Source organism: Acomys minous (assembly GCF_964271855.1).
Source record: "Acomys minous genome assembly, chromosome: 4".
NCBI classification, from domain to species: Eukaryota; Metazoa; Chordata; class Mammalia; order Rodentia; family Muridae; genus Acomys; species Acomys minous.
Window position 1 is genome coordinate 110,574,712 of NC_140486.1, and position 18,255 is coordinate 110,592,966.

The window sequence follows — 18,255 nt, forward strand, 5'->3', positions numbered from 1 at the left end:
CAGCTCTTGAAATGACCTGATATTTAGGCATGTGCTAACCCTTCTAGTGTTGTGGATTCACAAGGAGACTACCAAGTGTGAGGTACAGCTGCCACCTCATAGGACTTGCTGGCTTCTGTCACTGCTTTTTAAAAAGGTGGCTTAGGGGCTTTGAGAGATTGCTCAGAGGTTAAGAGTACTGGCTGCTCTTCCAGAGGTCCTATGTTCAATACCACATGGTGGCTGACAACCATCTATAATGTGATCTAATGCCCCACCCATTCTGGCATGCAGGCAGAACACTGTATACAAAATAAATTAATAAATCTTTTTCAAAAATGGCTTAGGGGAAAAATGTAGTTTAGGCCAGGCACAGTGGTGCATGCACCTGTAATCCCAGCACTCAGGGAGGCAGAGGCAGGCAGGTCTCTGTGAGTTCGAGGCCAGCCTGGCCTACAAAGTGAGTTCAGGACAACCAAGGCTACACAGAGAAACGCTGTCTGGAAAAGAAACACCAGAAAAAGGGGATGGGGGGAAAGCAGCAGGTAGAGGTGCTTGCTCATGGCCAAGCCTGATGATCTAAGTTCAGTCACCAGATTCTCGTGATGGCGAGATGGAGAGGACCAGCTGCTCCAAGTTGTCTTCTGACCTCCACACTTGTGCCTGCACACACACTAAATCAAAGCAACATTTTAACATTTTTTTTAATTTAAAAAGGCAAAACTAAGCAAAAATAATTTTTTTTCAAACGCCCATTTCCCAAAAGAACCTCAGAACACCCACTTCTTGCATCTCCTTGTGATGCTACCCAGCAGTCAGCTATCAGATACCTCCCAGCTCTCTGTATTTATTGGGTGTTTCATGTTTTTCTACAGGCTGGGAGACCATCTCATTTCTCCCCAGAATGCCCAACAAGCCAGAAACGGTTGCCTGCAGGCCCACCCAGCTACTCAGCCAGACGTCTGCAGAGGGGGCAAGCCTGATGCTGCTGGGCGTCATCGCACATCTTCTTCATGTAAGAACTCTGGGGCTGCAAAGCCGGTCCTGAGTACCACCCCCACCCCCCTACCCCCACCCCACCTTGAGCCCTATCTCCGGGCTCAAGAACCCGAGTGAAGCATCAGCAGGGCCTGCAAGTGCATGCCTGCTCATGGGAAGCCAGCTCTAGCCTCAGTCACAGTCCTGCATCACAGAAGTCCACAGGCCTCCAGTCACACTGCCAGATCTGGTGTAGGGCTGGTCGTCTAGATTTCAATGATACAATGACATCTAGCAGCTGCTGGAACTAGGTTTAATGCGGGCTTCAGTTTGGTGTCTGATGTAGCCTACTCTCCATGGCTATAACAAATGCCTGTGGCCAAGTGCTTGATTCTGTGTGTGCCGGGGTCAGCAGTAGGTGTCTTTCTCAGTCATTCTCCATCTTATCTTCTTGAGACTGGGTCTCTCCCTGATCTTGGAGCCCACTGATTCAGCTAGACTGCCTGGCCAGCACACCTCAGAGACCATGCCATTTCTACCTCCCTGGTATGGGGACGGCAGGTGCACATTGCCATACTCTGGTTTTTATGTGGGTGCTGGCGACTGAACCCAGTGCCCATGTTTTCAGAACGAACACTTTACTATCTCTGCAGCTCCTGGAGATACTGGGCACTTTGTTTTAAAATAAGGTCATTTAGTTCACAGGAGGCTGGAAACTGTAAAATGATTATTAATATTTACTTGGATTCGTATAATTATTGTGGTGGCAGTTACTCCTTAACCCACTAATTTATAAAATAAGGACACAGAAACTTGTTAGGTTTTAATGTGCCTTCTGCACAGGAACTGGGTAGAAACCAACCCTCTAAGCTGTTTTGTTATCTCCCAGCTACACATCCCACATTACCTGCCAATACGTCGCCCTGTCTGGGCTGCTTCTGTGCATCAGTCTGTCCTCATGGCTGTGTGCTCATTGTCCATCCGGCCCCATGGCATCTCCTTTCTCTCCAGCTTCCTCTCCTCCTGCTACATCTTCTGCTTGCTACTCTCCTCTGGTCCTTGTGGTCTCTCAACCCCAAGCCCAGAAACCTAAACTCCGCCTACCTCTCTTCCGCCCAGTCACAGGCTTCAGCATCTTTATTAGCCCATCAGGGATAATTGGGGAACATTCCTTATCATCACATGGCTACAGGAGATGGTTCAACATTTATAAGAATGCCCATGGCAAGGCAGTAAGGAGATTTCAAGCACTGAAAACACAGTGCAGAGACCCTCCTCCCATAGGAAACCTAAGACCCAATGGTCCCATTGCTTCCACCTCCTGTGAGTGCCTCCTTGGTTGTGTCATAGCGTGGAAGATGACACCACGTCCATGCAAGTGATCCAGAGCATATGGCAAGACAAGAAGCCAGCAGGGAGGGCCAGGGTTGTTCTTTTGATTTTTTACGGAGATTCATTTTTGAGATTCCCACAGTAACTACATCAACATCCTCCCCTAGGAGGTGACACCTCCCTGACTAATCACCTTGCTCTAGACCCCCCACCTCTACAGGTCTCATCACCTACACACTGCCAGGTGAACCCTCGGGACATTCCCGACCTTATCCGAACCAGCCAACACAGACCTATGCCCAAGTCTCAGTACCTTGGAGTCTCAGGCTGAGGCTCAGCCATGTGCTAGCAGGCTCCATGGCGTCAGAATGTGCAGCTGGGCACACAGCCAGCCCTGAGGTCAAAATGTGCTTTGAAGCACCCAGCGGTGGAGTTAAACAGAAACTGGTGGGGCATAAAAGTATTTTTCAGATGCTGGGGGTTGTGTGGGGGGGGATGGTGGAAACATTTTGAACCAGAAATATACAGGGTATTTCTTTTTAATTTTCAAAAGGAAATTGAAAGGATTTTGAGCAGGGCAGATAAGATCCTAATCTCCATTCAAATAGGAAAAGCTACAGAGTGAAATCAGATCTCAGGAAGAGAAACATCAGCTCATAGTTGGTTGGGGGGGCAAGGCTTCCATGCCCAGATTCTGTGGAACCAGCTAGTCACTGGACCCAAGGAAGGTCCCCGTGACTCGGGGGCACTCAAGGGTCTGTTTGGTTATGGGCAGCTTCAGAACTTTTGCCAAAGTCATTGGTCTTTGGGTATCTGGCCTGCGTATGCAGTTGTAAGTCTTACTATGTATGCTTTCCGTAAGCAATCCATATACAAAATTCTATACCAATGAATTAAAAATAATCTTGTGAGTAACAAATAAGGCCTTAAGTTGAAGAGTAGATTTAATAATCTACCTTTGTCCTATCATCCCAATATATTTCTATATTCTCAGAGAGAAATCCCTGAGTCCTAGCTCGTTCTCTCTCTGAATAAGACCAATAGTAACATAACCAACTCCCAATGGAAATAAACATCCATAGCTCAAAACCTTACCCAACTCCACCTTAAGGGAAATGGGATGCTTTTCTCTTTTTAAGGCTTCTTCCGGCTGATTTGAGATAAATAATACCTAGGTAGGGGCCCAAATAAAAATGGGAAAATGGTTAAACAAGCTAGAGAAAGCATTTGTGGTCCAGTCTCTAAATATTGAGAAATTCAGGCTTAAAGAAAGTCCTGTGTGGGGCAGTCTGAAATGCTGGACCAATTGGAATCAGGAGCTTTCTTCAAAGCTGTCCTGGGAGCTGTTCTGTTCTGATGACGAACAGCAACCGAAGCACTTGTGGCTGGAACATGAGGAACGCAGGATGTCAGCATCTCAGCATGCTGGAGGATGAATCCTGTCGGGTCTGATCCAGCATCAGTGTCTGGTTCTTTTGTTCTGAAAATATATAAGTTCTCACAAGCATTATACAGTTCTAAAACTATAAATGTGTGAGGTGTGCAGGATGCACAGAACAATCAAGGCTGGTTCTGTAGTTTGAATTCATGTACCTATAGACTGATTTAGGTTAGCAGTCTCTCTTTGATCCAGGTCTGTTTCATTTTGACCTCTTTCAAAGAAGAAGTATAATATTACCAATACCAAAAAAACATACTATCATTATTTAATTGAAATCAAAACAAGATTGTATAGTTCTAAGTGTCCTTCTCTAGGCTCAATGGCACCTGATGTATATGCCAGGCCACTACCTATTTCCTGAGAAAATATATCCCATTTTAGAGACAAGCTGGTTTTGCCCTGAGCAAAAGAAAAGGCATTAAGCTTACCCTAGGTATCTTGTGCACGGGTTTTTATTTTTGTTGGGGGTGTTTTGTCTCACTCTTTCTCTCCATTAGGGATAGACACTTCCACCTTTTAAGCAAATATGAATTGTAGCCTTTGAGTTTTTGGGACCTAACTAGGCTGACGTTGTACTTTGTCACCTGTAAGTCCTCTGTGTCTTTTTGCATCTGGTGTGACCACCACCTGTTCCCCCACCCCCACCCCGTGAAAGTAGCTCACATTTAGAGGGATAAACCCGCTGACAGAGCAGTGACACCTCAACTCAGCATACAAAGGCTTATCGACATGTCTGTCTCCCAGTCTAACCTTGGTCCTTACATAGACCAACAGAATCTATCTCCTAGGCCACTTAATTACCCTTTGGCACCAGTTCTCCCAATGGAAGCTCCACTTTTAAGGAGATTGGCTGGCCTTTTTAGAACAGTGACATTTTCCTTACGTAAACCTAACATTGATGTGTATCCATCCTTTAGATCAGTAAGGACATATAATCTATTGTTAAGAAAAAGGAACTTACATAGTAAGTTTAAGGAAAATTTTTTCAGTTTAAATCCTAGGCTGTCTCTGCAAGTACTTTATCAGCAGGGGTCATGCTTAGAACTCACAAAGATCAGCCTGTCTTTTTCTCCATTATGTTAATATTAGGAGTGTATGCCAGATTTTCAGGGGGTCTCCCTCTGTCATTAACTATTTTTTATCAGTTTCAGTGGAACCCATAAGTTCTCCTTTCCTGTATGAAATATGCAAAACCTCTGCCCCATCGCAACACATGTCCTGTTCTCCATTCTGAGGTCAGGATGTCCTTGAAGTAGACAGGCTGATCTAACTCAGCAGATTTTTCTAAAATCCAATGTCTCTCTGCAGCCATTGTTTTTTGTCCATTAACATTCAAGAAATTCAAAGTCAATAATGCATTATGCACTGTATCTCTGGGTGTCTTTGACACCCCGCTTTGTTTGACAAGCATTTCTTTTAAAGTACGATTGGATCTTTCAATGACTGGTTGTCCTGTGTAGGATTATGTAGTATACCTTCTTGCCTGGGGGCTAGGGAGAGTGGGACAAATGATGTGTCTCGTCCCACAGGACAAATCAGTACCTGTAATATGTTTTATGTTATAATATGTTAAAAAATGTTTCCTCTTACTAGAGACATATGATGGAGCATTGTTAGTCTTAATTTGTTTAGGTATGCCCCTAATCATCTAATAAATGTGTAATAACAGAACCAGCCTTTTCAGAACTTGAAGCCATTGCCCACTGAAATCCTGAATATGTAGCTATAGTATGGCACACATACTTTGTTTACTAAACTCTGTAAAATGAAATACATGTTTGCCAAATATCATTTCTTTTGTTTGTTTGTTTGTTTGTTTGTTTGTTTTGTTTTTGTTTTTTCTGAGACAGGGTTTCTCTGTGTAGCCTTGGCTGTCCTGGACTCACTTTGTAGACCAGGCTGGCCTCGAACTCACAGCGATCCGCCCGCCTCTGCCTCCCTCCCGAGTGCTGGGATTAAAGGCGTGCGCCACCGCGCCCGGCCAAATATCATTTCTTAGACTACCTTTAGGGTTACTTCCTGCAGGTAATGGAATTTGGTTATATAAAGAACAACTTGGACATTTTCTCACAATTTCCTTGGCTTGTTGCCAAATGATAGAAAATTCCTAGTAACATGGTGTGTTTTATGAAACTCTGAAGCTTCTAACACACTTCCTATCAATAGTTGATCAATTCTATCATTACCTCGTGCTAGAGGACCTGGTAGGCCCATGTGAGATCTTATATGAGTTATAAACAATGGATGGTTTCTGTTTCTGATCATTTGTTGTAATTGAATAAATAGTGAAGTTAATTCACAATCATCCTGAATTAGGTCAGCAGTTTCTATATTCGAAACAACTCTTTCAGCACACTGAGAGTCAGTTACTCTATTGAGAGATTCTTGAAACTCTGATAACACCAACAGAGTTGTATACAATTCTGATTTTTGAACTGTATCATAAGAACCCTTAACTACCTTACTTATATTTCCTGATTTATAACCTGCTCTTTTTGATTTATTGGCATCAGTGTAAAGTGTAGAAGCACCAGAAATTGGAATCCTCCTTACTATACGAGGAAGAATCCAATTAGTTCTTTTATGAATTGAAGTCATTTACTTTTGGGGTATCTATTATTAATTTCTCCCAAAAAAAAATCACTGCAAGCTCTCTGCCAATGTTCATTGTCTGCCCATAATGAGGCAATCTCAGCATTAGTAAAGGGTACCACAATCTCAGCTGGTTCTATTCCAGCTAACTGGCAGTCTCATTTTTCCCTTTATAATTAATTCAGAAACCTTTTCTATGTAGGTTTTTAATTTTTTACTTTGTTTGTGTGGTAAAAATATCCATTCTAAGATACAGTCTTCCCTCTGCATAAGAATTCCTGTGGGAGAGCCAGGGGTGGTGGCGCACACCTTTAATCCCAGCACTCGGGAGGCACAGGCAGGTGGGTCGCTGCAAGTTCAAGGCCAGCCTGGTCTACAAGGCGAGGCTAGGACAGCCAAGGCTACATAGAGAAACCCTGTCTCGAAAAACAAAACAAAACAAAACAAACAAAGAATTCCTGTGGGAGAATGAGTAGAAGGCAAAAATAACCAAAATACAGGCCTTCTCTGGATCAAGGCGGTCTATATATGAATCTTGTAATTTCCTTTCTACCAGAGCTAATTCCTTTTTAGCTTCAGTTGATCATTTTCTTGAGCTATTTAAGTCCTTACCACCTTGCAAGGTTTAAAATAAATTATCTAGCTCTTGGGTAGTTAAGCCAATTGTGGACTGCAGCCAGTTAATATCTCCCAGCAATTTTTGAAAATCATTAAGAGTTCTTAATTGATCTCTCCTGATTTGAACTTCCTGTGGTCTAATTTCCTGTAGGCCTATTTTGTATCCTAGATAATCAACAGGATCTCCTCTTTGTATTTTTTTGTGAGCAATCTGTAATCCCCCAACAAGGCAAGGTTCTATTTACTTCACCATAACTCTTTTCTAATATACCCGAATCAGAATCAGCCAATAAGATATCATCCATATAATGGTAAATTATGGATTTAGGACATTTCTTACAAATTATTTCCAGTGGCTGTTGCACAAAATATTGACACAGAGTAGGACTGTTTAACATTCCTTATGGTAAAGCCTTCCAATGATATCTCTTTATTGTACAGCGTCTATTAAAAGTAGGTACTAAGAAAGCAAACCTCTCTCTATCATGTTCATGTAAAGGAATAGTGAAAAGGCAATCTTTTAGATCAATCACTATAGTAGGCCTTCTCTTAGGTAACAAGGAAGGCAATGGTATTCCGGATTATAAAGTTTCCGTTGGCTGAATAATTTTACTAATTGCTCTGAGATCTATTAACATCCTCCATTTTCCAGATTTCTTTTTGATAGGAAATACAGGAGAATTCCAAGGGCTGTTGGAGTCCTCCATATGTTGAGCCTCCAGCTGTTCCTGGACTAGTGGTTCTAGTGCCTGTAATTTTTCTTTAGACATAGACCATTGTTCAACCCTAATAGGTTGGTCAGTCAACCACTTTAGTGGCAAGGCTGTAGGTGTTTCCTTAGCAGTGGTTCCCCAATATAAGGTAGAAAAGTCGGCTCCTGCTGTATCTTGTTTATGAACAGCCTGGACAGTCTGTCGCTGTCTTTGATAACCCTTTTTTGTTTGTTTTTCGAGACAGGAGTTCTCTGTGTAGCCTTGGCTGTCCTGGACTTGCTTTGTAGACCAGGCTGGCCTTGAACTCACATCGATCCGCCTGCCTCTACCTCCCTAGTGCTGGGATTAAAGGTGTGTGCCACCACGCCCAGCTTAATAATTTTTTTAATCAGGAGTATCACCTGTTTTGTGGCTTGTCTCCAAAATTCGAGGGATGTTACTTTGGGTTTTCCATTGTTGTAACAGATCTCTTCCCCATAAGTTTATGTCTATATCAGCCATGTGTGGCCTTAATTTTCCTATTTCCCTGTACATTTAAGCCATCTTACACTGTCTTACTTGAGACAATGTTCCAATCGCTAGGGACTGTGTAGATACCTTTTGAAGTGCCCAAACTGGATGCCAGGAATCTAGGGAAATTATTGTCACATCTACCTCAGTATCCAGTAAACCCTCAATCTCAATGTCATCTAAGTATAATTTTAACTTTGGCCTCTTATCATTTATAGTAGTTTGCCAAAATATTTGGTTTTGGTATTTTCATCACATCTTATTTTATCCCTTGAAGCATTTTTATCTCCATTAAATGAGTTTTCTAAGTCTTCAGTAGCCCTATTTGTCTTACCAGACCTTGGTGAGTAGGAAACAAATGGCTCATGTGGGTTTTTGTTGGGCCTTGAGCATAGCCCGTTTATCAGTGTCCCAAAATTAAAGAATTGCCATGGATATCTTTGGATGCCTTACATTCATGGCCACATGACCATTCCTTCCATACCTTTTCCATATTATAGGAACTCTTTTCCCTGAATTTCCATTATGGAATAATTTATTTATAGAAATAGTTTGTTCATCATCCTCTAGGAAATGATTTGAATTTTTACAGCCACAACAATGAAAATTTTGTGTTTTAATGTCTTCTGTCCAACTATTATGGAATCATGAGTATTTATTTCTATGTCTATAGTAATTTTAATCCATTCATGAAGAGGTGCAGATTTTGCCCTTTAGGGTCTAGTAGCCTTTTTGCATTTAGCATTAGCATTCTCAAAAACTAGAGATGAAAATAGAATTTCTCTAGTGTTTGGGTCTGCTATGGTTCTATTCAGAGCTTTAGTTAATCTCTGTAAAAGTCAGTGAACAATTCATTTGAACCTTAGTATATTTTTGTAAATGATTCTGTTTGTCCCTGTTGTTCAGTCTTGTCCCAAGCATGCATGACTATTGTTCGACATTGATCTAAGACAGCATCATCAAGGGTAATCTGTACTCTTAATTCAGAATATGGGTCTTCACCTAGTAACTGATCCTTGACAATATCAACGCCTCTAGTCCTATTTTGTTGCTCCATAATTGAGGCCTCATCTTTCCACCGTGCCAGCCATTGTAATTGGGAACCCAGCTCTACGATGGCAGTCATCAAATATCTTTTGGAATTATGGAATTCCATGTGGCCCAGTTATTAAGTGCCTGTTTGACATATGGTGAGTGTAAACTATACCTGCTATTGCCTCCTTAAACACTTTTAAATCTTATATATCTATAGGTTGCCAATCAAAACCCTGATAAGCTTGTGGATTTTCCTCATCTCCTCCTGGTAGTTCCCTTATCAAAGCTGGGAAAATCATTTTTGGTGTTTTAACAAATAATGACTCCCCTGTAGTCTTGTTACAAAGTTGTGTTGTATGTTTTAGCCTTTTTTCTTCTGCTTCTCTCTCAGTATTATTATTCTTAGTTATAAGTCTTTCCAACTTCTCTTCTAAGGTTTGTTTCCAAATTTTGTATTTTTTATTTTGCTTTGTCTCTGATACTCTAGCATTTTCCTCAGTCTAATCTATAAATTTTTGTAATTTTTTCTCTAAAGCCTTTTCCTTTGAAGAATTATAGAAAGCAAGAATAATTAAAATAAAAATAATAGTCACAATCTCCATTCAAATAGGAAACGCTACAGAGTAAAGTCAGATCTCAGGAAGAGAAACATTAGCTCACAGTTGGTTGGGGTCAAGGCTTCCATGCCCAGATTCTGTGGAACCAGCTAGTCACTGGACCAAGGAAGGTCCCTGTGACTCGGGGGCACGCAAGGGTCTGTTTGGTTATAGCCAAATTACTGGTCTTTGGGTATCTGGCCTGCGTATGCAGTTGTACGTCTTATTTATTATGTATGCCATGATCAATTAGCGCAACCATCCAGTGATGCCTACTGGTTCTGCGGATCCAAAGATGGGGGTCTCTTTGGATCCAAGGATGGGGGTCTCTTTGGACGTGCTTTGTTTGTGCTCCTCATACATGCCAGTCACGTGCTGTACCACTGAGCCACACCCCCAGCACCTGGTCCTATCCTTTGGGTAGACTCATCCTGCTGTTGGAGTTGGAGTACTTGAGCCCATTATACATAGCAATGGCTAGGTGGTGTTGGTGACGGTTGCCACAATCAATATAGATATTTACTAATCTAGAACAGCTGACTTCAGGCCATGGGTGTAGTGACACAGGCACATCGTCTCTGCACACCCTGCAGGCCAAGGCAGGAGGACTGTAAGTTCCAAGCCAACCTGATCACACAGACCCTGTCCAGGAAGGTGAGACAGGAGGAGAGAGAGGGGAAGAGGAGAGAGAATACACGTGAATATGAGTCAGTTTCGTCCTTAGTAAATTCCAGTTTCTTCTGTGAATTCAGTGGTTGCCCATTGGGGCTCTCTGCCTTGGTAGTTAGGAGAAGGTCCCAGGGCCTCTGCCTAGTATGGCAGCAGCTGCGTACTGGGTCCTGGCCCTGAGGCCACTTAGAACTGCGGCAGATGTGCTGTCCTGCTCCAAGCGCTGGACGGTATTCCAAGTGGCAGCCCCTTCCCCTGTCCCTGCTCACTCAGTCAGCCTGGATCCCCAGCTCCCCACTGGTTCCCACTTCCATGGAGGCCTCGTTTCAGTAAACCTCAGCCATTACAGTAAACCTCAGCCGTGTCTCTCTCATCACCTGCTGGCCAGACCTCGGCTGTGTCCTTGAGGCCTTGGTTTGCATTTGTGCTGTTTCTTCACCTTTCCTCTACCATCTCTCAACCTGGCCCATCCACAGCCACAGTACACTAACCCTAACTAACCTGCCGGCCTCCGGCCCCCCTAATTAACCTGTCAGCCTCCGGGCCTCCTAACTAACCTGCCAGCCTCCGGCCTCCGGCCCCACACCTTGCAGCTCTCATCAGCCTGAGCCTGAGGGAGTGGTGGGTCAAGCTCTCCCTGGCCCATCCTGTCTTCTGTTTCATTTCTCCCCACTGGACACTAATTGGCCTGAGAGAGTTTTTCCCCAGCCCCCAAGACATAACTTGAATGTCAGTCGTACACTGCTTAGGCTCAGTGTGGTTGCACATCCTTGTGTTCCCAGTACTCAGAGCCAGAGGTAGGACGATTGCTACAAGTTGAAAGCCAGACTGGTCTACAAAACAAGCGAGTATAAGGCCCAGTGATGACTACATCCTAAGGTCTTACTGGAGGAAAAAAATCCCACAGGTGAGTAGATGTGGGTTTCAGGTGCCCAGCACTGTCTGAAATGGACTTGCCACAGAGGAGGCACACCTGTCCATCTGTCCCAGAAGCTGCCAGTATGCACTCATGATGCCTTTTCTCCCAGATCTGGGATCTGTCCATGGGCCCGTTTTACTTACCTGGAACCCCAGAGTCCACAGTGCAGCATGTGATGGGAATTCCTGCAGTAAAATACCTTGGCAAAAACAGCCTAAGGGGAAAGTGGCATATTTGGCTCACAATTTATCATTGGGTCATTGTAGGGAAGTCAAGGAAGCAGGAACTGGAAGCAGCCAGTCATATCACACCTATACACACAAAAGCAGAGAGCCATCAGTATGCATGTGTGCCAGTGTTCAGCTTGTTTTCTGCACTCTTAACACAGTCCAGGATACCCTACCCAGGGAATGGTTCTGCCCACAGTGGGAGAGTCTTCCTATTACAGGCCAACCTGATCTAGACTACACTGGGACTCCCTTCCCAAGTGGTTGTAGACTGCCAAGTTGGTACTTCAAACTAACCAAGGCAAACTAAGGCAGTGGTGATACACGCCTTTGATCTCAGCTGCACAGAAAAACCCTGTCTGGAAAAACAAAACACAAAACTAGCCACCAGCTTGAAGTGGTGGTGGTGCACACCTTTAATACCAGCCCTGAGAGGCAAAGGCAGGCAGATCTCTCTGAGTTCAAGGTTAGCCTGATCTACATAGTGAGTGCTAGGCCTGTGAGACCCTGTCTCAAAAGAAAAACAAAAAACTGAACTGGCTTAGATGGCTTGGATTCTCAGTACCCACTTGCTGGCTTACCAACCCCTGTAAACACCAGTTCCAGGGGATCAGCTGTCCTTTGACCTCTGAAGGGATCTGCACACACATGGTACACAGCATACACATGCAGGCACACACATGTACCTATAAAAAAATAAACAACAGAGACCAACTAGCACAGGAAGGACAGAAGGAAAGCCTGAGCAGGGGCTCCAGAGAGCACGCTATTGCTCCTCTCTCCCGCTGGCACTGCGCTGTCCTCGTACCCTGACTCCAGGAAGCCTGGGGCCAGGAGATCTTTCCTGCCCTGGTGGTATGGAAAGCGTGGTAGCCTTGGAAAGCTCTGAGTGGAGGTATTCTGGCGCAAGGCCAGCATCACTGGAGTGCGCATCCACTCAGATCCTACTCGGTGTGCCAAGCCTTTGTCTCCCTGGTCCTCACTCAAGCACACTCATCAGAGAGCACGAACAAGCCCAGCCATGGGCCCTCAGAGAAGGGAGTCAGAAGCCGAAAATTCTAGGCCTAGATAGACTAGAGACCTTTTAGATTGTATACCAGCAATGGATTCCTTGATTGGGTCAATAAAAAGTCTCTTGCTCTGAATTTGAGGGAAAATGCAGGGCAGGTTCCTTTATATTTAATATAGAGTGAAGAAGAGAAAATTTAAAGATGAAAAGATTGACTAGGTGGTGACACATGCCTTTAATCCCAGCATTCCCCGCTCTGGGAGGCAGAGGCAGGTGGATCTCTGTAGGCTAGCCTGGTCTACAGAACAAGTTCCAGGGGGAACTTGTCTTAGGGGGAAAAAAGAAAAATAAAACGATTGGCTAGTCACCCCTCAGGGATGGGGAGAAAGGTTCTTTTCTTTCTTTCTTTCTTTCTTTCTTTCTTTCTTTCTTTCTTTCTTTTTTCTTCTCTCTCCCTGCCTTGAGACAGGGTTTCTCAGTGTAGCCCTGGCTGTACTGGACTCACAGTAATCCACCTGCCTCTGCCTCCCAGGTGCTGTGATTACAGATGTGCGCCACCACACCAGGCAACAGAGGTGTTTTCTATGTGGAGACTAGAATGAAGCTGGATCAAGGCATCAGCAAGCCTAGTGCCATGTCATAGTGCCATCCCGACAGTGACTGACCAGAGACAGCCTGGGCCTGGCTCCAGGCCTCCACAGAAGCTCAGCACGTTCACGTGTCCTGGCAGCCTGAAATAACGTGGCTATGACCACTTGCTAGCCTGTGAGCACACTGAGGGCTCAGCCTGATGGTGTCTCCTCAGCCAGGATAAATCCCCAGCTCCATTTCTATACATGCAACGCTGCCAGATTTAGCAACTTGAAGCACAGGCTTTGTGCGAAGGTGTGGCCAGGAGCCCAGGGAGACATGACTGTGGGCTTCCCCAGAGGCAGAGAGGAGACAGAAGGCTACATAGGAAGTGGGCAACAACTCCCGTTTTGTGACCCTTGCCCACAAGATCTTGAGCTGCAGGCCAATAAGCCCACATCCATGAAGAACGAGCTGGGAGCCGGCGTGCACTGGCCTCAGGTCGCACCTGCCGTGGTTGGGCAGCCCAGGGCAGGTATGTACTGGGTCTCTCTTCTCCTCAGCAGTTACAAATCACAAGCCGAGAGAGTGGTTACCAGCTGGACATCAAGAGCCTCGCCTGATTCCCACAGCAGTCCCCAGTTGGCCAAGGGAGGTGACCCAGGACCCAAGCAGTGGACACAGCACCAGGTAGGATGTCATGAGTCCTGGTAACCCACTTAGGCATCAGGTGCCTGGGGTCAGCTCCTAAAGGCTGGATATACAGCATCCTTCCCTGCCCCCCCACCCCCACCCCCACCCCCACCCCCACCAAGAGACATGGTTTTTCTACACAGCCCTGGATGTCCTGGAACTCACTCTAGACCAGGCTGGCCTCGAACTTACAGAGATCTGCCTACTTCTGCTTCCTGAGCACTGGGATTAAAGGTGTGCATCACCACCACCTGAACAATATACAGTACCTTAGAGTTGGGTGCTCCTGTGCCCCAACAGAAGTGAAAGAGGCTTCTCTGGGGCCCGAAACATGGTAAATATACTCAGTGGGCATCAGTGTGTCAAAGCCCAGGCACAGTAGGGACCTGCTGCCTGAGAAGATGTTCATTCTATTGGTTTTAGTTTGGTTTGGTTTTGGGGTGGGGGTAGGGCGGGGGTGGAGTCTCACTGTGTAGCCTTAGCTAGCCTGGATATCACTTAAACCTGCAGAGATCCTCCTGGCACTAAGAACATAGTTTAAGAATTTCTAAGAAGGCCAGGTGTGGTGGCGCATGCCTTTAATTCCAGCATTGGGGAAGCAGAGGCAGATGGATCTCTGTGCATTTGAGTTTAAGGCCAGCCTGGTCTAGAAAAGCAAGTCCAGAACAGCCAAGATAGAGAAACCCTGTCTCGAAAAGCCAAAAACCAAAACAAAACAAAACAAAAAAAAGGACAAAAAGAAAGAAAAAACAAGACTTGCTAAGAAGCCACAGCTAGGTGCAGTGGCACACACCTGTAATACCAGCACTCTGGGAGGCAGAAGCAGGTGGATCCTTGGGAGTTTGAGGCCAGCCTGGTCTACAAAGTGAGTCCAGGACAGCCAAGGCTACACGGAAAAACCCTGAGGGTGCACACCTATAATCCTCACACTCAGGAAGCAGAGGCAGGCAGATCAGGCATTTGAAGCCAGCCTAAGCAGCATAAAAAGACTTGACCGCGAAAACAGAGAGGTGAGGGAAGAGGTGGGGGAAGGAAGGGAGGAAGAAAGGAAGGGAAGGAAAGCTGCTGGAGTGTTCAGGGATGAGAGATCTGTGGCAGCAGGCGCTATGCTTTTACAGAAGGAGTGGTGGAGGGGAGAGAGGTGGAGAGAATAACATTAGTAAATGGAGGCATAGCTTCCATCGACAAGACTCGGGTAGGACCAACTACCGCCAGATGGACAGACAGGTCCTCAAAGGATTGCTACTGTCTTGCGCAATCCAAACATGCCTCTCTGAGCGCTCACAGCCCCTTCAGACTTGAGGAAACCTCAGGGAGGGACCTGTCTTATCCATCTCCTGGCTCTCCAGTCCTCCTGAGCACATACGCCCTGCAGGCAGAGCAGCTTCAAGAGGGAGGATTGCATCTCAGCACTGAAGTAAAGCTAGAGTGTGCTGAGAGAGCATGCGCTGTCAGACTACGTTGGAGGGATGAGGCAGTAGCCTTATGGGCCTTCCATGGCCCGTCTTCCTAATAGACTGGGAGATGCTTCCACCCACGCCTTCAGTGAGCACCACAGCAGGGTCTGCAGAACCCCCATCTCACAGTGGTGTCTAGAAGCCCCTCTCCATGGTGTCTGCAGTGCACAGCTCTACCTCTGGCTAGTCGGCCATGACCCTCCTGCTCTCTCGCTCTCTCTCAGAGCTAGGAAACTGGAGCGTGCCCACCAGCTCAGGGGCTCCTTGGTTCTGGGTCTCCTACAGTGAGGGTAGGGATCAAAATTAAGGAACCCGAGGAGTGGGGGTGGGGGACCTAAACCACAGTCTCTTCACTTTGCCTACTTGGTCGCATACCAGATAGGTCCTCTCCTGCTGTTCAGCTGTGCCAAGTCTGCCTTTCCTGTGCTGGGGCCTCTTTCTTCCTGTAAATGCTGAGCTCATTTCCGAAGCTCACCACTCAAGACAACCTCCCCCACCCCCCAAAATAGCCATTCTCACACTGGCAGGGCACCTCCACAAAGCTCTTCTGGAAATACCCCCTCACAACACCCAGCTGGCCCGCCAAGCTACTGGGCAAAGCTGCCCCTTGGAGTTGCCCTCATTTTCGTGCCATTCACAGAACAGAGCTCTTTCTAAGTGTGGGGGTTCCTGTGAGGAAGAGTAAGGTGGAAAGAGGGAAGTGAACAGTGTCCCGTCTCCCCCTCCTCCCACTGGCCATTCAGGGAACAATATTTGCCTACTCCCAACCTCTTGTTTGCTGGGCTGACCTCAGCCAAGCACCCTTCCCTCCCACCTGACCACAAAGACAGGCCACACCCTGACAGCAGCACTCCCCTCCCACAACCAAGGGACCAGCTGTGCTGTCAGCCGGCCACAGCTGATACCCACTGTCCTCAGAGGTTGCACAGGTGGGCGACTGCCGCTGTGTTCTGATGCCTGGCTAGCAGAATGTTTGATGAGTACGTAGGAGACAAGGGGAAAGCATGGCTATCTGCATAGCTTTTTTTTTTTTTTTTTTTTTTTTTTTTTTTTTTTTGAGATAGGGTCTCTCTGTGAAGCCCTGGCTGTCCTAGACTCACTTTGTAAACCAGCCTGGTCTCAAACTCATAGAGATCCGCCTGCTTCTGCCTCCTGAGTACTAGGATTAAAGCCGTGTGCCACCACACCCGGCTGTCTGCATAGCTTTGAAGAGAGCATTTGTCTCCATCTTTGGGGTGGGGAGAGTACCTCATCCCAGAAGAGTGGAGTGTCTGGGCAGCCACAGCCCTGCATACACTGAATGCCAGTGCTGCTCCATTGGCCCAGCTCTGGGGCATTTGGACACAGTTGCCACACAGGCTCCTTTCACCTTCCAAGACCTAGGCTTGCCATCAAATTGCTTTTTGGAGAACCAGAAATAAAGTTCAAAACTCACTGTCCTCTCTTCCTTTTCCATGGAACAACTTTCTTTTTTCTTTTTTTTTTTTTTAAGGTTTATTTATTATTATGTATACATTGCTCTGCCTGCATTCCCAGAAGAGGGCATCAGATCACATTGTAGATGGTTGTGAGCCACAATATGGTTGCTGGGAATCGAACTCAGGACCTCACAGTGATCTGCCTGCCTCTGCTTCTGCCTCTGCCTTTCGAGTGCTGAGTGCTGGGATTACAGGCGTGCGCCACTATGCCTGGCTTTCTCTTTTCTTTTTTAAAAAATTCATAATTAGTTTGCATATGTGCAGTTGGGACGTTTGCCACGGTACATGTATGAAAGTCAAGGGGCGACTCTGGAGAATTGGTTCCTGCCTTAGCCAGCTCACCAGCCCCGTCTTCTTCTTTCTACCAGCTCTTTCAAATCACTAAATCACAAAGCACTAAGTCACTGGGGAAACACTGATGACCAGACTTTAAAAATACATTTATTAGCCGGGTGTGGTGGCGCATGCCTTTAATCCCAGCACTTGGGAGGCAGAGGCAGGCGGATCACTGTGAGTTCGAGGCCAGCCTGGTCTACAAAGTGAGTCCAGGACAGCCAAGGCTACACAGAGAAACCCTGTCTCAAAACCAAAAAAACAAAAAAAAACAAAAAAACATTTATTGAGCTGTAAGCTCAAGGCCAGCCTGGGCTACATAGCAAGATGCTGTCCCAAACTTCAAGAACAAAATAGATCAGTAAAATGAATCCATGATTTATAAGCACCTGCTACCAAGCCTAACGACCTGAGTTTGATCCCAAGACCCACATGGTAGAAGGAGTGAACTGACTGCCACACATTGTCATTGACCTCCGCACACAGGCCACCATGTGTTCACACCTACACACATGCCCACAAAATAGATAAATGCATTTGGGCCAAGGTATTGCCCCAGTTAGCACTCAGGCCCAACTACAGGGGCTTGCCTGGTCCTTGGATTAAACACTGGCTGCTTCCTGGATGGCCACACCCAGTCTGAAATCCAAAATTTGAAACGTTTGAACACTGGCTTTATAGTAAGTAGAGCTTACTTCACTGGGTGAAGGCAGATGTCTAATGCACACTGAGAGTTCACACATGTGCACACCAATACTGGCCCTCCTTGCCTGTTTTCCATGGCCTCTGATTCTACAGAGGCATATTTAGCTGGATGTACTAAATACTATGCAATATCTTGAGCTGCCACATTGTCTGGAGGGGACACATGAGGGAAGAAAAAACCATACACATAAACTCTTCTCATATTAAAAAAAGCTGCAGGACAGAATGAGTCGGGGCAGGGACTGTATGTGAGTCTGTGCATCCTTCTGTGTGTGTGTTTGCCCCTATGAGGCATGAAGTTGGTAGCAGGTGGCTTCCTTGGTTGATTTCCACTTTATATGACAAGGAGGAGAAGACAGGATTGCTGGGGCCTGCTAGCCAGCCAGCATAGCCAAACACTG

General features: G+C 45.9%; 1 protein-coding gene across 5 annotated transcripts in view; it reads left to right on the forward strand.

Moving 5' to 3' along the window:
- Window positions 1–18,255, forward strand: part of ARMC9 (armadillo repeat containing 9) — a 142,458-nt gene that overhangs the window by 110,601 nt on the left and 13,602 nt on the right. For 4 of the 5 annotated variants that reach the window (XM_084779167.1, XM_084779168.1, XM_084779165.1 and 1 more), the window contains exons 22-23: window positions 855–994; window positions 13,752–13,878. In XM_084779167.1, coding sequence (XP_084635293.1) covers window positions 855–994; window positions 13,752–13,878 — 267 coding nt within the window. The remainder of the gene's footprint in view (window positions 1–854; window positions 995–13,751; window positions 13,879–18,255) is intronic. The other variant, XM_084779166.1, reaches the window with a different exon arrangement.